Raw genomic sequence first — 25,618 nt, 5'->3', positions numbered from 1 at the left:
TGAGGGGTGGACACTATTCAAATTGCGGTGAAAATCGGTTACGTTCTCTCTGTTAACTATTACAAAAGTGTCATCGACATAGCGACGGTAGAACTTCACGGGGAAATCAATGCCAGACATTACCTTTTCCTCAACATATATATTCCATGACGAGATTCGAGACGGTTACGGAAACTGGACTCCCCATAGGCCATCCGCTGACCTGATGAAATATGTCCCCATTAAAACTAAAATTACACTGGTTGAGACAAAAACGCAGAAGGAGTATAACGTCATCAACTAGGAGGGTTGTGCGAGTGGACAACGACTGGTCTGCGAACAACCGGTCACGGGCGACATCAACCGCCAGGGTGTTGGGGACATTCGTAAATAATGAAATCACATCAAAGGATACCATAGCCTCGTGCGGTAGCAGGGTCTGAGCGCGTATAAGTTCAACAAAATCACGGGAATTCCGGACGCTAAACTCATTGTTTCCCGTAAGAGGGCTCAGAATCATAACCAGATATTTGGAAAGGCTGTAAGTGGATGAACCAATAACATATACAATCGGGCGTAGGGGGCAACCCGGTTTGTGAATTTTGGGGAGTCCATACATCTTGGGTGTCGCGGCGTCAAAGGAGAAGAGACGACGGTATAGGTCGTCACTGATGCGTCCTTTTTTTTTTTTCAGCTCTCGAAGGTGGTCAGCTAACTCTCTTTCGGACTTAGCAGCGGGATCTCTTGATAGCCTCACGAAATAGCGACTGTCATTTATAACTTCATACATCTTCTTCATGTAGTCATCCCTATCAAGCACAACGGTTCCTTTTCCTTTGTCGGCCTTTAAAGTCACGATGGAGCTGTCTGACTTCAACTCATTAAGAGCAATGCGTTCTTGTTGATCTAAATGTGACCCGGCCGGTTTCACATTGTTCGAAACACTGACAACGCGGCTTCTCGCGAAATTTAACCCTGTGACATCGTGCACATGTCTGAGTTTCTCTTCAATTTCAATTATGAAGTCAGGTTTTGGAACGTACCGTGGAGCAAGGGCATAGTCCAGTCCTTTGGATAGCAGAAATTGCAAGCCAGGGTTGGTAATAGTAACATAAAATACGTACGGCAGAACTCCCTGCCATAAATAAAATGATTTGGCTAACGCCAATTTAACGCGAAATAAGTGCAAAGAGTTTTGCGATAGAAAGCGTAAACCGAAAAAAAGGAAAAAAAAAAAAAAAGAAAGAAAAACTGAAGGAAAGGAGAAATAAAAAAAAATCTGGTGACGTGGCCAAAAAAAAAATTCTGTTCATGTGATTTTTCTTGTTACGTGACCAAACAAAAAAAAATAAAAAAATAAACGAAATAAAAAAAAAGAACACGAGAAAAAAAACTAGCCCGGTTTCGAAGCTAGGCCCGCTTGATCGTGAAACTAGCGCGCTGTCCGTTGCGCCAACATAACTCCGCCTGTAATGCTCACGCATTTTCCCATCATAGGAGAAAGCTTAGTTTCCTTCGTAGTTTTTCATGCATGTGTTATTTTTATTTGTGGCAAGAGTTCACGTCCAGAATGCTTTTAGAGTTTTCGAGCAAAACGAGTTTTCTTCATGCGAGTCACCTTCTAGAACCAGTAGGCCGCACTGGGTCGTCCGGCTAATCAAGCAGCTTTTTTCAAATTCTCTAAAGTGCCCGTCCTCGGATCTGAGGTTGCCGTTTGACAAGCTTAACTTTCTTCCACCTTTTAGCCGGAACCCCCACCGCAGCTTTGTTCCGTCCCCACTCCCTCTCGAGAAGATGGCTCGCCCCGAGGTTAATCCCATTCTCTAGACGCTCTTTCCACCCAACGATGGCCCTTTCCCTCCCCGTCCCCTAGCTTCGGGAGAGAAGGTTCTTCTCTGTAGAACGTCCCGTTTGTACAGCGGCCTTTAAAGTTCAGATTGTCCTGTCTGTATCGTCCCTTTTGTGTCTCCACTTTTTAATGTTGAAAAAGTATCAACACGGTAAAATAGTACAATTTCCGGGATTTTATTTTCATTCCCCAAGTGTGATGCGGGAGCCGCGCCACGGAGCCCCGGTCGTTTCCGCTCTTTGTTATCGCTAGGATTTGACAGTGCTCAATCACAATGCAAGACACGCACAGAGCCACGCTCGCTTTTGCAATGCGCCGCCTAATAATGATATCTCTTGTGGAAACGTGCGTACATCCGTCTTGCGCAGTGTTAGCTCAATGACAGCACTTTCTGTAAAGGCGGATTCACACCGGGGATGTAAGCAGTCGAGCGATCCAACTAAATCGCAGCGCAAAAAAAAAAAAATAAATAAAAGTAATTAGTTGGTCAATTTGGCGTGCGCGATGAGCGAGTCCAACGCCTTCGTTGGCGATTCGCTTCTCAAAAACTCTCGCTCCGAACGCCGTTGGTTGGCTCGGCCTCTCCGCGACTAGAGTGCATCGTAAAAAGTCGGGTCAGCAAGCGACTGCTCAAAACCCGTCACGTTTTGCCTGCGATGGTCGCTTTTGCGATGAAAGTTATGGCGCGACTAGATCGCATCGCCGGTGTGAACGCGCCATAATGTCGAACTAGTCTCACGGCGCGCCCCGATATTGGCTTGTGTAATTACGCGCGAGTGCAACCTCTGGCACAATTTATTTGCGTTTGCAAAGCCTGCTCCAGCCGCGTCAAAACATTCAGCCAACCTTTGGACTGCAGAAATCAAGAGACACCAAAAATAGGATAAAGTTGCCAGCCGAATAAAACTTGATTTCTATTTAATTAAGATGAAGACCACCCGCGTACATCAAATATTTCATCAGCCGAACTCCAAGGCAGTAAGCCTAGTTCTGGCACTTGTTTGGCAACTTTGGCCCGCAGCTGCCAGATCACAGCCAAACTATCGGGAAGCGAAGCCTAACTTGGGCTCTCGTTTGGCGACTTGGGCCCAAAGATGCCAGATCTCAACCGAACTACAAGGTAGTAAGCCTAACTCTGGCACATTTGTGGCGATTTTGGCCCGAATGTGCCAGGTGACAGCCGAACTGTCAAAAAGTGAAGCCTAACTTTGGCATAAGTTTGGTGATTTTGGCCCGAAAATGCCAAAGCTCTGCCGAACTACAAGGTAGTAAGCCTAACTCTGGCACATCTCTGGCGATTTTGGCCCGAATGTGCCAGGTGACAGCCGAACTGTCAAAAAGTGAAGCCTAACTTTGGCATTAGTTCGGCGATTTTGGCCCAAAAATGCCAAAGCTCTGCCGAACTAACAGGTAGTAAGCCTAACTCTGGCACATCTGTGGCGATTTTGGCCCGAATGTGCCAGGTGATAGCCGAACTATCGAAAAGTGAAGCCTAACTTTGGCATTAGTTTGGCGATTTTGGCCCAAAAATGCCAAAGTTCTGCCGAACTACCGGGCAGTAAGCCTAAATCTGGCATTTTTTAGGCGATTTGGGCCCGAAGATGCCAGACGACAGCCGAACTACCCGGCGGCGAAGCCTAAGTTTGGCACTTGTTTGGCGAATTAGGGCCAAGATACCCAGACTGTTGCCAAGGGAGGTCAGGTTTGGCACTACTTTGGCTTCTTCGGGCTTCTTAATGCCCTAAACTGCCAGACGCAAGCCAAGTTTTGGCCCAGAACTCGGTGCTGCCTGGGACCACTTATGTCTTGTCGCATGCTTTCAGTATTCACTGACAAGGTAAGAACAGTAGGAAGGAGCTTCAGTCGGGAAGCTCATGCGCTAATTCTAGTGGTTCTAGACTCTCCTTAAAGCATGATAGGACATTAGTTACCTTAAGGTGGAAGTCTGACCAATCAGGGATGGAACTGCTGCGCCAATTGCACCCATGTGCGCCTAATGAATTTTCATGCGCCACACTGATACAAAAGTATAAATAAGAACGAAATTGCGCCAAGGTGCGCCCAACTGAAATTATAAACCAGCCTCGTTGAAATTAGCCGTCTCGCAGTTTCTGTTGGCAACATTGACATCGAAACTTCTGGCTCGTGCAGTGCAAGCACTATTGAAGGCCACATGCTGGCGCCTGTAGCATCGGCTGCGTCTGGACATAAGCTGTAACGAAGTATAGCTGCCGATGCTGTGCGCTTTTCTAAGATCCTGGAGTCGCTTCATCTGAATAGTGGAGCAAACAGTACCGCCGTATTAAGATAAACTCAAATGTTTTTAAGTGTGCCTCCCTCTTGGCACAGCCCACACGCGCAAAATCACAGTCCAACCAGCAGTCGCTCGCAATTGCAGCCAGCCACAAGCTGCGCATACATAACACACAAACAATGCAATGCACGCGCCGTACTGCGCTTTTATGGAAAGGTGTATTGCAAGCCAGCAACCCGCGTTGGCCCGCCTTGGGGCCCCACACAGAAAACTTGGGAACATAACAAAGGCAAGCAAGCAGTGAGGCCTATGATGGAGCAAAGTACAAGCTGAAAACTATTTCTACCTGTTTGTTTATATTTACCTCCTTGCAAGTCGATTCCATCACGTGTGACACTGTACTGTAGTTTTGCTTTATATGTTTTGTGTAATTTTCATGTAATATTGTGAAAAGTGTTTCAAATAAAATTTTAATTGAAACTACCGTTAAAGTTTACATGAAGTTATCTGCATGCCATATTTCTTCGAGTTTTCATTTAGCCTCTATTTTAACATTCTTAAAACTGGTATGCTGCTCCCAACTTGATCCAGGACCTCATTTTTGCTGCTCCCAGCCTGCTCCAAACAGTAGTTTTTTCTGCTCCCAAGATTGCTCCAAAGCTGCTTTGCCCAGTTCCATCCCTCAACAATCTAAGAAAAGTAGATTGTCGTCAACAAAGCAAAACACCTTCACCACAATACAGTTATCTAGGCTAAAACCACAAGAATTGTAATGCATGAGCTTTTGAAAGAAAGGTCCTTACTCTTATTGGACCTATGGTTAACTGTGTTAGATAATCACATGTGCTGGATGTACGAACCACAAGGAAAGAAACCTCTCCTTCAATTGCTGTCGGCCCATTCAAAGGTTGTAAAAAGAGGTATATTGAAGCTATGCCTCACCAATGCCCTTAGCAAGTTATGCCATCATGCTTTCAATGTAAGCTTTGATGCACAAATTTCTAGGTTACAATAGGCAGGTTACCCTATATACTTAACAGCTGTAACAGAAGATCTTCAGAAAATAAGAAAGGGTGAACCTAAAAAGTGAAAGAGGTAGAATTCTGTGTTTTCTAAGCTTTTTTTTTTTCTTTTCGATTTTGGTGTATTTTGTTTTACGGGTTAATTTTTACTACAGGTTCTGTGTTTTTTTGTGTAAATTTGGGCATGACTTAAACCAATTTACACAAAAACAGAACCTGTAGAAAAACTTAAACCCCGACAAAAAAAATACCCTTAAATTCGAGAAAAAAAATAAACGTTTAAAACACGGAACCCTAGTTAAAGGGATGCTGAACTGAAATCTGGATTCTACAAAACATGGCGGAAAAAGTGTGCAACGGGATGCTACAAAACACCAAAACATCACTCGTACAGCAATATCTTGATCAGATGACCCTTTTTTTAAAAAGAGGAGGCGCATTTGACAGATATATTGACATCTTGTTTCGCCGAGATGAGTCGAGAAGGAGAGAACGGGCCTTGCGTCTTCTCTGCCTCGCCGCCTTGAGGGGGCGAAGCGAAGAGAGGAGGAAACGACATGTGGTTGACGTCACGGCCTCCTCGGCTTCGTTCAGTCTCAACCTTTTTTTCCAAAAATACGGCCGGCCATTTGAGATATTGCCTTACGAGTGGTGTTTTAGGGATTGTAGCGTCCCACCTACAGCTTCTGCATTGTTTTCTGAAATACAAATTTCGGTTCACCATCCCTTTAAGGGAGTTTCACACAATCTTAAAAAATAAAAAGATAGGAAATCGTATTAGCATTAACGTTGCCTTCTCAGCGCCAAACAAGCTTTCTAGCCTGTCTGGGGAAATAATTCATTCAGCACACTGTTGATTTGGCTGTACAAAAAAAAAAAAAACCCAGCATGCTTTGTGCCTTGCTCTGAAGGAGTGCTTTATTCTGTTCCACTCTCAGGTGGTAAGAAATATGTTGGACAAACAGGACAGTGTTTGAACGGCCGGTTAAGGGAGGACTCTACCCAGAGGAAAAATAATTCTGCAAAATCATTGATTTTGAAAAATTACATATTTACATCCAGAGAGCATTCCCAGAAATTTTCACTAGTTTACACTGCATAGTTAATTTTTTATAAATTATTTTCTGTCCACCGAAGCTAAAGTAAAGGTAGGGTTTGGAGCACTTTGAACACATTTTTCTCCATTCCACTTTTTGGTATAAATTCCATTTCAGTCAATCTATTGTTTGATAATGGCTATACATTGAAGGCTAGTTTTTCACTTTTCCTGACTGAAATTTAATAAGGAATGTGCCTGTGGAGTTTGTTTCTCACTTCATGGATGTCTCTTATAAAAAATGTTGACATTTTGTCGGAGACACAGAAGACCAAAAAGTTGACCAATTTTGCAGAAGAGAAAATCGATAGAAATCAATGACTTTTTACAAAATAACTTTTTATAGGCGCACCTCCTATGCATTCTGCTACATATCTAGTGAATACAAACCTTGAATATTGTGATTGTTTTCCGACGATAGATTAACTAAACAATGTAGGGGTGTGGCTGATAGACTGCCCTAATTTCCTTCCCACTTAACCGACAGACCTGAAATTTTTGTTATGCACCCTCTAGCATGACCACCAGCCTACTTTGTAAATTTCATTAATTTGAAGCCAGGGGTTCAAAAGTTGACCCTCCTAGGGGGTGTCCTCCCTTAAGAGGACACCATTATAACACCCACAAAGTCATTTCTGGACATCTCGGCATCCACTGCAGGAATTGTGGGTGCTCAGCAGATTTTGAGACATCTACTGTCATAGCTAGGAGTAGGAACCAGCTCACCAGAGAAATAATGGAGGCAGAGATGATTGCGTGCCTAGAAGATAATTGTGTTGGTAGCCCATCCCTGACGCTATCTGTAAAAAAATTAAGATATTTAGCGCGACAATTGCAATGGCCTCTGAGAAGACTGGGATTTTTCCCTCGTTTTCGTTTATAACCAATCTGTTATTTAAACCAGTTTTCTGAAGAAAAACTAGAAATAGAAGAAGATTATAAAGGTGTTGTAAGTCAGCGCTTGTGTTTTTCCTCTTTGTGTTTGTCTCGTTTTGTCCTCGTCTAGTGCGCTGTAACCTCAAGAAGATCATTAACATTTTTTATGTAATTATTCGACTCGCCGTGGCAATAGACCATATGCAAAAAGAAGCGCCATCTAGTGTATTCATGATCAATTATCAGATTTCCTTCATATTGGGGGGGTTCCCGTACCAATGGTTTCGCCCGTTTCACAATAGTGCCGGCAAAATGGAAGTCGTAGAACTAAAATATGATCACCTGATGCTGGTTCAGTACGAACCCTTCACAGACGTCTTAGAGAAATACCGTTCATTGACCTGGATGGCCCAGTTCACTGCTTGAGTGAAGACTGTTACGACTTCGTTGCTGACAATTCCTTTTCCAGAATTTTGCGGCCGTCTTTCTTTTCTTCTTTGAACCGAAACTAACCAGCAACCAGTCGAGTGTACAGATAAACTGCCCTAATATTATGGAAACCAAGATAAATGTAGATACGCCTCGTCCGCAACTGGAAGATGTGATAAACCCCCAATATGGTGGCTCCTAATGACATGATGATGATAGCTGGTAAGGATTTTGCATATGGCCTATTAGCCCCCTATGTTATGTTCCCCTGGCCATATAACACCTTTGCACAGACTGCATTAATGCAGTTTTCAGTTATTTATTTGTTTTGCAAACAATATGGGAAGTTTAAATAATACACCTCGTATTTTATGATCTGTTGCAGGTTTAGATTAGTTGGACAAGTTCCTCCCACAAAGCCCTCCACCCTTTCCACTTTAGCAGAGGGAATGCTGGAGAGGAGGCAAGTGGAGAGGAGGAAACCACCAATCCTGGCGAGCAGAGAGCTTTGTGGGAGGGCCTTGTCCCGCTAGTCTAAACCTACAACAGACTATCGCTTACGCCTTTCGACTGCAACTCGGGCAATTCGGCAACAGCATTATCTCAGCTTACTGCAACTGCTTTTCTGGCACAGGTTGTACACTTTTTTTTGTTATGTTGACAAATATTTTTTTACTAAGCACCACTGGAAAAATTAACCTGACCGGTGTTGCACCTGCAACTGGGCAGCAGAACGCTTAAAACTGAAGGACTACAAGCGTCTACGAATGGCTAAAGAAGGCAGCCGTCCTTATCTAGGCTTCAGTGACAGAAGTGGTACGCCAGTTGCGGCAAATTGTGTCATGCACGAAAGTCTGCCACGTCTTGCGCCAAAATGTTATTTTCACTAAGCATTGCGCCACACCTGCGCCGAGATGGGCTTAAAGCAAAATAATTAATGTTTTATTATTGGTTAACCCTAAATTTAGCAGAAGTTGAAGGAAAAAAAAAAGATTGTGCAAATATGTATTCCACAGCATTTCTACTCGCCGTATAATTTGTTTCATCTCGAGGCGCAGTCAGAGGCTCAGACACCTACACCAAAATCGGAAGTTACGGGACATTCGCTGCACTTGATTGGTTTAGCCAATGAAAGAACACGTACAGATGACGATTGCCACGATATTGCACTTTGATGCTGCAAATCAACCGGCCAGAGCCGTTGATGCTGGGCATCAATGGCTCTGGCTGGTTGATGCGCTGGCTGGTTAATTGCCGACATCATCTAAATGTCGAGACGATGTTGTCGATGTCAGGAAGTAAGAGTCCTGAGAAAGCTCAGCAAAATAGTAGGATTGGCGATTGCGGCTACTGTGATAAAAACAGAACGAGGGTCTTGTACTCCTGATAAGCTCACTCGATTATCACGTCCGCCACACGCCTCGAGTTCTGTGGCTGCGGAGTAGCGTGGCACTTGCGCCGCTCGTGTCACCCTTCACCTTCTCTCACCAGCGTGCGTGCATCAAGCTTCACCCCTTTGCACTGGAGTGCTAGGAGTAGCGGCTGACGGGGGAGCGCCTGGCTTAGTGCAAGAGGCACTTAAATTATGTTCAGGATTATTACAGGTCAACCTTCTTTGTCCTAATTGTAAGATAATCTCTAATCTAAAAAAAAAAAAAAGAAATTAAAAGCAGAGAAAGAAAGAGACAAGAAATATGTGTAAAAAGTGTCCCAGATAACTTGCACCACACTTTACAAAAAAAAGAAGCGCTCTGCGAGAGTGAAACCAACTGTATTGTTAAAAACCATTGTGGGAAAGTGCACAACTGTTTTTAGTCTGCCTTGTTAATTATTTAATGAAGACTAATTAGCTCATTTTTTAATTTTTCGCTTAAGAGCCGAGGTGCGAATTGGAAAGTCGTAGATGCATTGAGAAACACCCAATTAAGGTGTTTTCTACACAATGCACTTTGTGCGCTTCTTTTTTTAGCCTAAAAAGAAAGCCTGCAAGTGTGAAAAAAGACCACATGACAACGTGCCTGCGCGTTGCGCTTGCAGTGCTCTCAAATGTGCTCTGAAGGAACGAAGCCCACCTAATCACTGTCGCGCTGTTCGAGACTGGGCTTTGTATTGGAGGTAGTCTCCGAATATAAGAGCAAGCATCTGCTGCCGCAGAGCCCTGTCAGCCCTGTCTCAGACAGCGCACCAGTGATAAGGTGGACTTTGTTCCCTCAGAGCACCTCTGAGAGCGCTGCGGGGCGCTTTGCCACATGGTCTTTTTTTATATTTCGTGGGTTTTCTTTTTAGGCTAATAAAAAGAAGCGCACAAAGTGTATAGTGTAAGAAACGCCTCAGTTGGGTGTTTCTCAATGCACTCTACAGCTTTAAAATTCACACTTATTTCAGCTCTTAAACAAGTAATTCAAAAATTAGCTAATTAGTATGAATTAACTAATTACCTAGGTGTACTAAAAGAAATTGTGCACTTCCCCAAAATGCTTTCAACAACGTACAGTTTGTTTCACTCTCGCAGAGCGCTCCGTTTTTTATGTAATGTTTGGTGCGAGCTATCTGGGACACCTTGTATATTTCACTGAATGCGGTATTTGCAGTAATTCCTGTGCAGTTCTCGATAGAAACAGCAGCAAACTTTGACGTAACTTTGGTTCCTACGCCGCCAAAGAGCAGTGTTGCCTTTAAAGGGGTGGTGCAATGATTTTAACACTGAAAGAATGTGCAGCTTGTATTTTTTGTATTGTTTACTTCGGCATAAGTAAGAGAAAAAGTGCCACCATACCCCAAAATACCTCTATTTCGCTGCGTAATCGCAAAATAAAAAACACTTTTTTTCCCAACCTGCGGCCACATGGTGGCCGCAAATGGAACCTGTGGTGTGACGTCATTCGGAGTGGTTTTTGTAAGTGATAGTGTTAGGCAATTGTAAGCTTGGTTTAAGGTTAAGTTTAAAAAATCTTGTTGTTTAGGCATGCAGAAACCCTTCAAAAGCCTAATATTGCCGCTAAAAGATTCGTGGCGCCATCTACCGCAAGTCAACCAAACCTGCCGTCGCCGACATTCGTTGACGTCCGAGGCGCCTACGGCGGCTACGGCGGCTACACGAGCAACCCGGACGTTTTGTCTTTCCCTCGCTCGACGGAGTGCGTTGGTCGCGGTCCGTAGCATCGTGGTATTGTTATTGTTCCTGGTGTCTCGACTTCGACTGCCCGCCCATAAGTCCAACTGACTTACTATACGCAAGCATCTTGTGCTCGACGTCGCTCAGGCCGTCCGCCCATGCCGCCATGTTGGTCGGGAATCAACTGGAGAGCGGCGAGCCTGGCGAGCCGGCGAGCGCTGGGGAAACGGAAGCCAGAAGCACCCAACCGGAAACCAACGCCACTCCGAATGACTTCACAGGCGAAGCTGGTGCCGCTTCAATGTTGAGTTGAGGGGTGCCAGAGATACCAATTTCTTTTATTTTTTTTTTTTAATGAAAACTGGGGCAAGCAGGAAAGAATAGTTTTCGGTCCTTCGTTTTATATGTGGCCGGGATCAATTCCCGCAATTAATTAGCCAAAGTCCGCAAATTGTTGCACCGTCCCTTTAAAGCACAAGTCTAGGCTTTTATAATATATTTGGTTTCTTCGCAGGGACACATCCGTGTGCAACAAAAACCGCGGCCCTCTCCACGAAGCTTACACGGACATTCGTGATAAATAGCGTCGAGTTTAGGTTGAACCCTGCATTTGCTGTGTAACTACTGATGATGCCTCCCGCATGGGAGGCAAAACGTCTAATGAAGTTGTTTTTTCTGTTATGTCAAGTCGGCGTTCTTATTTTAATTATGACGTCTCCCGGCTTTTGGAGTATTTTTGCATAATATTTTTGGGTGGTTGTTTTTGCAGAGAGTGTCAAGTTCGGCATGTTCATTAAACTTACAGGATGCATTATTATTGGTTGACGTGTTAGCGGATATGCTGGTTCTTGCTGGCATTTTAAAGAAATTATATTTACAGGCTAAACAAACTACTGAGTCAAAGATGGGGAGGGAGAAGAGGATTTATTTCATGAAGTGTTTCACTATGATTTAATTTTCAACCATTTTTTTAATATCCATTGTAGATGAAATCTGCTCTGACTAAAGCCTTATTAAAGAATTGTGTTCCTTTTACACCTTACGTATTATCACAAACAGTAAAGTAATATGCTCGAGTATCAAGGAGAAACCCTTGATCACTATCATAAATGAATTCATTTAGAGATGCAATCACTTTTTCATTCCCAAGTGATGTGCTAACAGATGTTGGCGTCTGCCCCCAAAAGCGTCAATGGCTCCTCCAAACCAATATTTTGCCTGCTGCAGAACCTGCTACAAAACGTCCAGGTGCCGCTTCCATTACTGGTGCTTAGAACATGTACAGATGTGAAAAGTGGGATGAGTAAAAGCACAGGACATTTCGTACATGTACTTTTCGCTCGCTCGTTCCACATGCGTTTACCATTGTAGCATTTTGCTTGTTCTCTGAATCCAGGTGGATGACTTGAAGAAGCAAGTCGCAGACCTGATGGCCACCAATGAGTTTCTGCTGGACCAGAACGCGGCACTGCGGCTGAGCAAGCAGACGGCGGCCAGCCAGTCCTTGGGAGTGATTCCGACGGCGGCCACCCTCCAGCCGGTGGCGCCACTGGCCAGCACCGCTGAGCTGGCCTCTTCCCCGCAGAGCCTGACTCCAATGGTTCCCGTGGTGCCCGTCTCAATCTCCTCCAGTCTGCCGGCATCCCTGTCGCAGAGTCTTGCCCAAACCATCATCACCATGAGCAGCCCTTCGGCACCGCTCGTCTCCTACCCTGTCATGACCCAGTCGCTACGTCCTGTGATTGCCCACCGCATGGGGCACTAGGGCTCTCCTTGGCCATGCCCACCCTTCTTGGAATGGAACTGTCCTGGATGTCATCCACTGTGACTTTGGGTCGTTGGGCCTTGGACACCGTGTTTCCCGGTGGGGTGGCGGGGCATTGAAGCCGTTGATTCTATTTGTCTCCCGACATTTCGCAGACATCTCAGCGATGGTGGGGCGTCTGCGACTTTTGTGGGACGGCTGAGATGCCCATCTTTTTCCCTGCTTCAGTAAGAACTGTCCTGGATGTCATCCGGCGTGACTTTGAGTGACTTCAGTTCATCTGGCCACGAACATTGTGTTTCCTAATGGGGTGGCAAGCCGTCGTTGCCATTCGTCTGCCGACGTCTCACTGATGTCCAGGTCGTCTGCAACATTTGTGGTATGGCTGAGATGTTCACCCTCCACCTTCGTCGGAAAGGAACTGTCCTTGATGTCATCCAGTGTGGCTTTGAGTGACTTCAGTTCATCTGGCCACAAACATTGTGTTTCTCAGTGGGGTGGTGAGCCATCGAAGCACTGTTGCCATTTGTCTGCCGACATCTTGCCAACATAGAGGACCTCCGCGACAATCGTGGGACAGCTGGGATGTCCACCCTCATCTCTGCTTGGAAAGGAACTGCCCTCAGTGTCATCGGTGTGGCTTCAAATGACTTCAGCTCACATATGGTCAAAAACATTTTTCCTGGTGGGGGAGTGGGCAGTCAGAACCAGTGTTGCCAATCGTTTGTCACCATCTCACTGGCATCAGTGATATGTGCAACGTTTGTGGGTGGCTGGGGTGCTTGTACGAAGTTTGTACAACATGTGCGGAATGTCAGCAATGTGTCAATGGTAGTGTGCAGTTTGTCTGGCTGACAGTTTGCTGTGGTGGCGGATTTACATGCTCCAGGCTTTTGAACTTTTGACCACCTTCTTGAATTGCAACCTTCACCAATGCGTGTTCATGTGGTGGCAACATTTAATTTCATTGAATGTACGAAAAATAAAATAAGTGCTCTTTCTTTTTTGTGTGTGTGCTAGCAAGTTCATTATTCTTTTGGGCTGATCATCATCACGGTTGTAGCAACTGTGTGCAGTTTTCTTTCTTTTTTTTTTTTCAAGTTATCTAGGGGTTTAAGATAAGTTGGGGCTTTGTGTTTTCTAGCAAAGAGCTCTGATGCCTTTGTGCCCTGTTCTAGGTGCCTAAAGTGTATTTGCATACATCTTTGTCCTGTCATGACCCCCGTCGGACTAGTGTCCTTTGGACATGAGACAGTGCATATTGCTTGAAGCCGTGCATTGTGCTCTTAGTGCTGGTGTGAATCAAGAAAGTGCAATGTCAATATGTTGCATGTAAACGGTGCAAACCTTTTTTTTTTTTTTATTATTCGATAAATTTTGGAAAGTTTGGATATGTCGTGTACAATTTATTCTTATTCCCTCGAACTGTTTGCTATTCTGCTCTTAAAGGGGCCCTGCAACGACTTTTTGTTGTTTAATTTGCACCGAACCTGAGTGCACTGAGCGTAGTAGCTTAGTGAACTGTTTCTTCTCTCAAAATTCGCTTTAAGTTATAGGCATATTAAAATTATAAAAACAAACAAAAAATAACCTCCTTTATGATGTCCTTGGTTTTCTGTCCCCCTTTTTCCCGCACCCGCGTACCGCGGTGACTGAAGAATGTGGGGAGGCAGGGGAAAACTGGGACAGGACGTAAGGCTGAGGGAGAGTAAGCTGCCCGGGAACGGGGCAGCACTCTCTCCTTGGCCGAGCAGGACTAACAACATCACGATTTCGTCACATGCCGCGCTCGTTCGACACCACAGGGCGCCCCTGTGGGAGGAGGAGGTTTCCGAGTCGTCCGGTTAAAATATGATGCACTGATATTTAGTTACTCTCTCCGTGCTCGCTGGGTTGCCCGAACCACAAGAGACACGGAAACCGCAAAAAAAGGTTGACGCTTACGCCCCTTTAAGCAGTAAAATTGCTTAAAAAAGGACAACAGCTGTTTGTAGAACTTTATATCTAAATCTCTGTGAACGAGAAATAATGGACCGACTTCACCAGACCTCCCAGGCCTCTTTGCTAACTGTACTTCGTTTCATACCTTGTATACGGCACCATCAAAGCTACTGGCGTGAGCGCATAGCTTCACCTATGGTTTCGTTAGCTCGAGAACATGTGCAAATGATCCGCAAGTTCAAACCCCAAGCTTGTGCCAGTGGCTTTGACCGCACTGTACACTAAGTATGAAACAGAGCATAGGGTCTGTCTTTGCCCTGGTTATTTTAGTGGTAACAAACCCAGTGAGGCAGCGGCGCCTTCCAGCGCACCGGCGAGGCCAGCGGGTCGGTTTAGAGTTTTGGTTTTAGAGCGAAAACAGAACGAACAGAAAGAAATATATAAAATAAATTGCATTTTATTTTCATGGTGCGGTGAAGACGTTTTGTTGAAATTACTGTTAGCGGACAAAGTTTTATATTTGTATTTTTGTATTAATGAGAGCCCCCCACCACCTAAGCGCTGCTGCCGGTGGCGACGCTATGCACAGCGCCGCTGATGGTGGCGACGCTAATAGGGAGTTTTAGTAGACCGTGTTTCCCGCTCCGCTAGCCCTCCGCCAGTGCCAGGACACTCCCATAGACCCAATGGAGTCGATTTCTGGGAAAACTGGGCGCTCAGCAGCGCTTCCGTGGTCGGAGGCGCTCATTACTGCAACGAATCGAAGCCTCATTGCTCTATTAATAGATTGCAAAACTAAAATAAGCGACGATAATTATGTTCATAAATTGAAGCGCTAATGTTTTATTAATTACTTTTGACGCCGTCGAGCTAGCTGGAGCGGCTTCCTAGCCGTTTGCAAAGACGAAGCCGCTCAAAATCCAACATGGCGCAGCCCTTCTGCCGTGCCCTGCCGCTGCTCCCTACCGTGGTACCGCCGGTACCGCGGTACGTTTTGTTTGGAAATTTACGGTCCGCGCGTGCCATACCACGTGTTATGGCAAAGAATTGTAAGTTACGCTTGCCTACCTTGTGTCCAGCAGTTGACAGTCCGTTACTTGTCGTCCGCGTCTTCCAGGGAATCGAAACAAATGCAGCATTTTTCGCACTCGTTGACGCATTTATTCAGTCATTTTCATGACAAGGAAAAACAATTTACACTGTAAGGGCTGTGCGGCTGAAGTTTCGCCGCGCATACGCAGCGCCACTCCTCCCCCTGGCGGGGCGCGCTGATACTTGTTAGAAGTACGAGGAGCAGACGACGCGGGAGGCTGGTGCGCTTGTCGGGCTGGATTCGCGCTTTGTAAAGTAATGTACCGGATGCAAAGGTTACACACATGTCACAGCATCGTATGAAACAGAAAGGTATCCGCGTCCCAAAAAGTTTTGTTTGGTTCCTGGGAGGTGATTCAAGAAAGATCGCCAGAAGCATGAATCGCCAGCTGTGTGGAGAACAGGTTTAATTATTGTTTCTCTATCTTGCCGCGTGATGCAGTAATGCAGCTACGCTTGCTTGTCACATTTAGGGACTTTTCGTAGGTCAAACTCGAGAGGATGCAGGAGTTTTGCGTTGATTGGAGGAGGGGGGGGGGGGGGGGGGGGGGGGGCGGTATAGCTGGCGCTTGTGGGGCCCGGAATCCGACACTGACGTTCTACGATAAGTCCCTAATATAATGACTACGATGGTTCCCCATGGCTGTCTGCAAACGAAACTCGACTATGCAGTTACCATTTTTTTATAAAAGAATTTGAATTTGATAACCATGGCTCACTTTGCTTACCCGCCCATTTTGTTCCCCGGTGTTAATAAGAAAGCGGGTAAGTGGCAATAGAGTTGGGGGAAAATTAGGCAGATAATCGTTGCCCCTATTGCGTACAGACTTGAACGCATAATTGAAAAAAGTTGACGGCTGTATTATAGTTTTTCTATGTATTATTAAAATTATGTAGTTAGCCCACAACAGGTATAATTACTTCCTAAGCGCCTCACAAAATTAACACTAGAACATCCGTGGGTCGACCAATTTGCGCGTGTTGGCAGTGTTAGATATGTTCCTAATGCAATAGCTAGGATAATTCCCCGTGGGTGTCGACAAAATAACCCCGATTATGCAGTTACTATTTTTTAAACAACTTTAAATTTGAGAACCCAGCTCACTGTGCTTACTTACCAATTTTTCCTTTTGATGAATTAGTGGAGACTGGGTCGAGAAAACTAGAAACATCAACCGTGGACAGAAAGAGGAATCTTTCCTACACGCTTGATATTTTTAGATTTTTCGCCACAGTCTCGGGCAATTCATCTAAACTGTTAATATACACACCAGCTGGCCTGCGCTGTCACAGTAATTCCTATAAATTTTGTTCCCTGATGCTTACAAGAGAAGGCGAGTAAGCAGCGAAAGACATGAGGGCAAATGGGAAAGATAATCATAGAACGTATTGCACACTGATTTGAGCGTAAGTTGAAAAGAGATGTACACTGACGGCTGTACTCTCGTTCTTTCTTTATGTTATTAGAATGATGTAGTTAACCTACAACAGGCATAATTACTTTCCAGGGAACCCTAAAACATCAAACCCGGACATTTCTCGGTCAACCAATAAGAGTGTGTTGGCAATGTTAGATGTATAAATTGAAAGCATGCACCATTAAGAGGACGAGGACAGGGCACGTCGCAAAGGCCAGTAACTAAACATTCATGACTGAAATATAAAATTAAATAATCTTTTCTTACAGAGAGAAAGTGAAGGAATATTGAAGATTCTGTCGTGGCACACAGGCTCAAGATATATCAAGTTTAATTGTACCTAAACAGCAAACAAAACAAATAGTGACGCAATTTTTTTTTATTAGTTGTGAACCGGAACAGTGTTCAAAATTATCATTCTGTGGTCACATAAAAATAAGTTTAAAAAAAGGACGCTTTACAACGCAAATGCAAGTCGATTGGAGACTCCTTCCTTAACTAATAAAATTAAAAGTGGGTTATTGACGCACGTACATGAATTACGATTCTACCGCTTTGACGGCAGCGACAGGTGCGCGCAAAAACAGCAAGGTTTTTTTTTTTTTTTTTTTATCCGTTTAAATAAAAACGGCGGCCTTATTGACATACCGTTCTTTTTTTTTTTTTTTTTATTAGAACCTGACCCAGTGTTGCGATCAGGCTGTACGTGCCTTGTCAACAGGCGCGGCATGCTTCCAGCAGCCGGTAACCTGAGTTCAAGGAGTGTATGCGACAGCGCAGCTGTGCACGAAAAGACACTTTAAACAATATTGCATCCTCATTTTTGTCCGAATAACCCTAACTTTGAAGAAGTAGCGAAATCATAAAGAAAAAGAGTATTTATCTCGAGGCGGATGTTACAGTCGACGCTGTCTTGCACTTGCGAGACACACTGCGCAAACGACAAATATTCCTATGCCTGGATTATTTGCTCCACCCCGGAGACCTGACACACAGGCAACCTTTCTTTGCGGAGGTTCGCCTCCCTAAAAATGATCACAGTTTTTTAACGGACAGAAAGCTTCAACGCGGTGCCTGCCATTGCAACTGGCAGCGCGATGGGACGAGCGAACGGCTAAGTAGGGCGAAGTCGGGCCACGGCGCGGCGCCACTGGTATCGCTCCGGCGCGCCCCCTGGCCCAGCCGAACGGTCCCATACGTTGCTATGCGGAAAAAAATTAATAATGAGCGCAGTATCTACGTTAGCAAGAGGTGGTAAGTGAAGATACAATGTGCGACACTGTTAGCGCGAACATGACATAGCTTTTTCACTTTGAAAGGCTATCGGCGCCCACCAACTATTACTGCCTTAGTTCTCGCTAAAGTGGTCGATCGTTGCGGTCACGCCGCTATAAATGTCATATTTTCGGGGACTGATATGTGTCCCCATACAATTCAAACTCGTCACGTTAAATAAAGAAACACGAAGTACGTACTATGGACAGCTAGCTTGGGAGCGAAACGGATAAATACATGTTTTTTTTTTTATCTTTTTATTTTGGCCTCTGTAACGACAAACGCAAAAAAAAAAAAAAATGGTGGGAAATATATTAGTGTGGCAAAAAAGAATGAGGAGTGTAGAAAGTCGGACGAGTTGGTGATTCATAATGATTAAAAAGCGCGACAGGTCAACGGACACAGAAGGAGACACAGCACTGTGTCTCCTTCTGTGTTCGTTGTCCTGTCGCGCTTTTTAGTAAAGCTCTTCGGTTACGGAATTTACCCAGAGCTGCACAATTGTTAGATATGACAATGGTGACTCAATGGTTACAATTTTCAGGGGTTTCCAGCCTGAATCACTTGCAGCTCTTTCCCTTTCCCAGTCGCAGATGACAAAAATAAACAACATACCACCTTCATTGTTTATTCTTCAAGATTATGGATGACCAACATTATAGAGAATTGTTTTGGAAACTGGGGATGTCCATATTAAAAAGAGAATATTGTAACAGCAAATAGAAATGTCTGTTTCCGTGACATGAAAACAATCATAATTTCTGATATGTGTTACATAGAAGCAAACCCAGTGCGAAGTAAATATGCAGCCTTGCCGGAGAATTGTATGCAAACAGCCCTATTGGTGAGGCAGGCACGTAGCCAAAGGGGAGGCCCATGCCCCCCCCCCCCCCCCCCCCCCCGAAATCTTCCACTTTACTAGGACCTCTCTCCCCCCCCCCCCATCCCCGAAACAACATCCTAACTACGTGCCTGCGGTGAGGTATGTTTAAGAAGATATTTAAATGGTTATAGGTTGTGGAATCTCAAATACCAACTTGAACGTATATTACGATAAAACATCAATTCTTCAACCTGTGTAATAAGACAATAATGCAAAATTTTAGTGGGTCAGATATTGTCCACCAAAACTTGAGATCTCAAAGAGTGAAACTCTCCAAATACGTAGTTTGAATTCTAGCTGCCAAAGGTCCTGGAATCACTGGTTCGAAGCAACAGATATTTCCCCCCTCGCCCTCCCACTTTAAAAAGAAAACTGCCTAGAGGTTGTTGGCCACCAGCAGGCTAACAACGTGTCTAAACAAAGTGGATGCTCAGAGGCTTCTGTTAGTCTATGATCTTGCTCCATAAAAATCGTGCAAAGAGCAACCTGCTGACGCAGTGGACAACATTGCCTCTCGAGGGTCTTAAGAAGCACAGCCAAAAGATTTCATGCCTAGTTGAAAGCTCGTGTCATTCTGACTGGTCCATGCAAATGAACAGTTAACACAATGAATTGTAATTCAGGCAAACTTATTCGTTGCTTACTTACAGACTTGAACCAAAATCTTTAGAGAATAATGTGTAGACCTAGCTCTCTGTAGACCACTTTGGTATTTCTCATTTCTCTTGGCCTCTTGATGAGCTTCCGATACCTGTCGCTTGCACCGTCAAGTTGAACCACGAGTTGAACCAGGTTTTCTTGGTGTGGGCCACCGAGATCCTATGATGCCCATGGGATGGGCCAGCCACTTCATTACTCTTTCTAATTTTTGCTGTATGTGTGTTCTCTATCCTCCCAGGATCTGCACAGGACAATGTAAGAACACATTAGTTTGTCTCGTCACAACAGATACACTTGCAGAAGAGAAACAGGGCTATGAAATATTGCAGAGGGCTGCTCCTACTATCCTTTTGTTTTTGTTGTAATTCTCTTTGCCCCAGCCACTCTCGTTTTACAGTACAGTCGATCGTAGATTAGACTGCATAGATCACTACGGCGGAACCTAGCATGCTGATGGTTACATATTCAGGAAGCTTGATAGGTTGGCAAACAATGAAGTGCAACTCACAAAAAAGTTACCACGGACATACCTTTTGTCTATTGGGTTCCCTGTCCCTGAGGCTTGTTGGAGTGATTTTCATGCCTTGAGAATCTGTATGAATACACAAAAAGAAAAAAAAAATGCAAATGATGCTATTTTATCTGCAACAAACGAAAAAAAAAAAGTCTAACGCGAGTTTTAATTTTGAGGGGAGTGCGTTGGGAGGTGTAAAAGCTCTTAAAAGAATTGCAAATGGAAGGACGGATAGCACATCTCGCGATCAAGCTCTGCTGTCTGCATTCCGCCTTTCTATGCGTAAATCTTTCAAAATTTTAAAAGTGTCTCTAAAATTATTTTACTATCCAGCTTTCTATTTATTTTTGAAAGAAATAAAACGTGAAAAAACGAGTCGCAGGGCTGTAAAAGAATCTACACGAGATACATTAATAAAAACGGGCAGATATTAGAGGATGTGAACTCCGAAATATTTTAAAACTGGGCGAAGAATATTTATATAGAGACTTCAATTTACTCGACGGGGTATCGACACTGCTGTGAACGAGATCGACGAGAGGTAGAGGAGGTGATATTTCGCTAACAGTCTACAGATCGTCAAATATTTGCAGGACGGTCTTCATCCACAAAACCGTGCTAAGAACGCTCGCCGAAATGGGTAGATCGCAATGCAATCACGGTGACATTTTGTAAATTTCAAAAATGAAACGATATATTCAATTACCTAAAAGAGTACAAAACCCTCCAATGGTGCAATTTGTGCCTGGAAGATCAGCTTAGGAAAAGTTTCAATTGGGGTGAAAACTTTCAAACTCACCGTCGTCAGTTGGGATCCAAACGAACGGGTGCTTCTTGTCCCCGACGCTGCTTGGGCACAACTTTGCGTAACCGCACAAATGAGGTGGTTCAAAGACACGAAAAGCTTTCCACTTGCCCGATAGTGCGAGGCTCGCGCAATGCGATGATCGAGGCGCCGAAGCTTGACGCTCCGAAGGCGAGCGAAAGCGCGAAAGCACCGAGCAAACCCACGGACGCCTCCACAACGGTCCACTGGTTTCAGAACGCGCAGAGCGCAAGCGCGCATGCGCATAGGCAGCGGTTTCGTTTTAGAAACGCAAAAAACAGAAAAAAGCTAAATTTTGAGAGTGAGTTGTTGACATTAACTTTAAAAAAATATATATTGTATTTTTAGGAATACGTAATTTGTGTTTAGTAAAATAATATGCAGTCATAACTAAAGTTGAATGAGGTTTGATTCATTATTGTTTTGTTTAGTTTTTAGTAATGAGCGCCTCCGACCACGCGAGCGCTGTCGTACACCTCTATGGTGGCGCCATCCGTGTTCGAGCCGCGCAACTCGCTCTGTGTCCGGAGGTTGCCTCCGCTTCGAAGAAACCGCCACTGCGCCTGCGCGCCGATGACCTTGGCTGTAGAGTTCCGGGTAGCGGAGGGGCTGAGCGGAGCGGGAAACACGGTCTACTAAAACTCGCTAATATCAGCGCCGCGAAACTGGGACTGTGACCGGGGGTTGGCGCCGCGGTAAACTACTGACGTTAAAATGCACCTAGGTCAGGACGTGCTACCTGAAAGGCCCGCTGAGGCATGGTTGTATGAAAACAATAATAATTGTTCCGCAAAACCTTGCGAACTAAAGATGATAAAAACATCACGCGCCCATCATTTGGTACTAAACTCCAATAAATTCCATACAAAAAGAGTCTTTTCCGTTTGTTTTTACTCAAAAACAGGCTTTCAAAAATCTCAAGGGGATCACAGTACAGACAAACGATAAAGAGTGGCGCTGTTGTCGCATTTAGCTCGGTCTCGGTGGACGCCAGCGGCCCAGGTTTCGACGGCGAGTTTCCCAACTGAGTGTTTTAGTAACGTTGGTAAGGGTCAACCTAGGGAGAGGTTAACCGTTACCAGAGCGTTACCAAAGGGCGCAGCTGCATGTAGCTGCATTGACGGGGGACGTTTAAATATAAAATCACTATTTTAAGATTTTGAAGGTGAGGTCACAGACTTTAAAATAGTTTCTAAAATATTTTGACAGTATTCAGTATTCAGTTGCAACTAGGGGTGTCGCGAACTTTTGTCGAACCAGATTTTTAGGTCGAACTTTCGGGGTTCGACTGGGTCGAACCAGTTCGACGAACCCTCGAACTTTTCACCAGATTCGACCGGTTCGACCACTGATCTCTATGACAATTGCTGGATCGCGCTTCCCCGCTTGTTCGCTGCAGCGCAAGTGAAGCCACCGGGCTTCACTCGCTTGGGATACGATTTGCCGTTTTTGCTAGCCTTTGCTGCGGTTTTCCAGCGTGCTGACGACACGTTTTCTACTCGTTCGTCGTCATTCGCCGAAGAAGTTTTTTTGAAGACTCTGTGTATTGTTGAGACTTTCCGTTGTGAACACGTGGAAAATTTTACGAAAGTGCAGTGTCGCAGGAAAAAGGCACAACGCGTCGAAAGGAAGGGGTGGCGGCGTGTTCAAAGCATCCTTGGCACGCCGAAGTGCCGTGTCTCTGTGCCTTCGCACGCTTGGATACCGACCAAGAACCGACGCCGTGTGTATGTGTTCAGCGAGTGCAATGTGCGTGAAGCTGTTCGTGCCTCTGGATCAGCGTCTTTTCCCCTCGCGGTTTAGGAACGAGCTTAATCCAGCGTCCACTAGCGACGGAAGATGGGGAGAAGGTACGTCTTTTTTTCGTCCTTAGACGATTTACACAATACCGTGCACAACAGCTCCTCATCACTGATCAGTGCTGGCTTATTATCAACCTACGCGACTCGCCTAATTGTAATTGGTCAACAGATTGCACACGACCATATCGGCCGCGCTTCAAAGATTTTCATTCTCGCCGTCTTGTACTTTTGCTTTCGAAAACCCCCCTGGCTCCACGTACAACGTTGCCCTATTCGTGCTCCCACGGAATCTATTAGAGTAGATTTGGGAGATAGCCATGGTTAATATAGTACATAAGAATACGTACAGATCTCCCCCTTTTATTGATAGCAACTCACCGGAACAGCTGGACGATCCAGAACTCCGTGGCCGATATATATAAATGATCTAAAGGCATCTACGCGCGACACACGTTCAGAACTTTGGCGCGGCGTCAATTCTTGACCGGTATCCAAGCGTGCGAAGGCACAAAGATGCATCACTCGGCGTGCCAAGGAAGCTTTGATCACGCCGGGACACCGGCGACACGTTTTCGACGAGTTGTACCTTTTGATGCGGCTTCACGCACATTGCACTCGCTAAACACATTCACACGGCGTCGGTTCTTGGTCGGTATCCAAGCGCGCGAAGGCACAGAGACACGGCACTTCGGCGTGCCAAGGATGCTTTGAACACGCCGCCAGCCCTTCCTTTCGACGCGTTGTGCCTTTTTCCTGCGACACTGCACTTTCGTAAAATTTTCCACGTGTTCACAACGGAAAGTCTCAACAATACACAGAGTCTTCAAAAAACTTCTTCGGCGAATGACGACGAACGAGTAGAAAACGTGTCGTCAGCACGCTGGAAAACCGCAGCAAAGGCTAGCAAAAACGGCAAATCGTATCCCAAGCGAGTGACGCCCGGTGGCTTCACTTGCGGGAGCGGCAAGCGCGATCCAGCAATTGTCATTGAGATCAGTGGCGTCAACAACTGATCTCTATGACAATTGCTGGATCGCGCTTCCCCGCTTGTTCGCTGCAGCGCAAGTGAAGCCACCGGACTTCACTCGCTTGGGATACGATTTGCCGTTTTTGCTAGCCTTTGCTGCGGTTTTCCAGCGTGCTGTAGACACGTTTTCTACTCGTTCGTCGTCATTCGCCGAAGAAGTTTTTTGAAGACTCTGTGTATTGTTGAGACTTGCCGTTGTGAACACGTGGAAAATTTTACAAAAGTGCAGTGTCGCAGGAAAAAGGCACAACGCGTCGAAAGGAAGGGCTGGCGGCGTGTTCAAAGCTTCCTTGGCACGCCGAAGTGCCGTGTCTCTGTGCCTTCGCACGCTTGGATACCGACCAAGAACCGACGCCGTGTGTATGTGTTTAGCGAGTGCAATGTGCGTGAAGCTGTTCGTGCCTCTGGATCAGCGTCTTTTCCCCTCGCGGTTTAGGAACGAGCTTAATCCAGCGTCCACTAGCGACGGAAGCTGGGGGGAAGGTACGTCTTTTTTTCGTCCTTAGACGATTTACACAATACCGTGCACAACAGCTCATCACTGATCAGTGCTGGCTTATTATCAACCTACTTAATTGCACTTGACGTTTGAGCGCGGCTCGCCTAATTGTAATTGGTCAGCAGATTGCACACGACCATATCGGCCGCGCTTCAAAGATTTTCATTCTCGCCGTCTTGTACTTTTGCTTTCGAAAACCCCCTGGCTCCACAACGTTGCCCTATTCGTGCTCCCACGGAATCTATTAGAGTAGATTTTGGGACATAGCCATGGTTAATATAATACATAAGAACACGTACAGATCTCCCCCTTTTATTGATAGCAACTCACCGGAACAGCTGGACGATCCAGAACTCCGTGGCCGATATATACAAAATGATCTAAAGGCATCTACGCGCGACACACGTTCAGAACTTTGGCGCGGCGTCAATTCTTGACCGGTATCCAAGCGTGCGAAGGCACAAAGATGCATCACTCGGCGTGCGAAGGAAGCTTTGATCACGCCGCGACACCGGCGACACGTTTTCGACGAGTTGTACCTTTTGATACGGCTTCACGCACATTGCACTCGCTGAACACATTCACACGGCGTCGGTTCTTGGTCGGTATCCAAGCGCGCGAAGGCACAGAGACACGGCACTTCGGCGTGCCAAGGACGCTTTGAACACGCCGCCAGCCCTTCGTTTCGACGCGTTGTGCCTTTTTCCTGCGACACTGCACTTTCGTAAAATTTTCCACGTGTTCACAACGGCAAGTCTCAACAATACACAGAGTCTCAAAAAACTTCTTCGGCGAATGACGACGAACGAGTAGAAAACGTGTCTACAGCACGCTGGAAAACCGCAGCAAAGGCTAGCAAAAACGGCAAATCGTATCCCAAGCGAGTGAAGTCCGGTGGCTTCACTTGCGGGAGCGGCAAGCGCGATCCAGCAATGGACTACTTCCAAAACCGACGCGCCCCACCACGGCGAAATACCGCGCAATGCACTCTGGGAACTAGTTGGCCACTCAGTTTCGGTTTCGACTGAGCAGCCTCATCTCATGCTATCACGCCGCGACCGAACGCGCTGCTTGCGTTTTCGGTTATCTGACTTTTCACCAACCTATAATACACTCATTCTCGAGCGATACAAAACGAAGACCGGGGCACTTTCCTTGGTTCCCGAAACACCGGATATTTTGCGTACGTATGCGAACGTAGTAAGTCGTGGCTTAGTCACCTCACCCCACGAGTGCATGTTTGAGCTCAATTTCAATAATCCCGTCCAGTACCAGTGAACTAGAACTGAAATTTGT

At 45.5% G+C, this 25,618-nt stretch overlaps 1 protein-coding gene across 1 annotated transcript in view; it reads left to right on the top strand.

Annotated features, from left to right (window-relative positions):
* The window catches only part of LOC8042131 (zinc finger CCCH domain-containing protein 10), a 38,005-nt gene extending 24,524 nt beyond the window's left edge, over positions 1–13,481 (top strand). The window contains exon 5 of the mRNA XM_040223431.3: positions 12,017–13,481. Within this exon, the coding sequence (XP_040079365.1) occupies positions 12,017–12,385 (369 nt within the window). The 3' untranslated portion in view covers positions 12,386–13,481. The remainder of the gene's footprint in view (positions 1–12,016) is intronic.
* Positions 13,482–25,618: the final 12,137 nt, after the last annotated feature.

Source organism: Ixodes scapularis, unplaced genomic scaffold, assembly GCF_016920785.2.
Source record: "Ixodes scapularis isolate PalLabHiFi unplaced genomic scaffold, ASM1692078v2 PGA_scaffold5__190_contigs__length_132052651, whole genome shotgun sequence".
NCBI classification, from domain to species: Eukaryota; Metazoa; Arthropoda; class Arachnida; order Ixodida; family Ixodidae; genus Ixodes; species Ixodes scapularis.
Note: the sequence above shows the minus strand (reverse complement) of the source record. Positions and strands in the feature narration are given on the sequence as shown.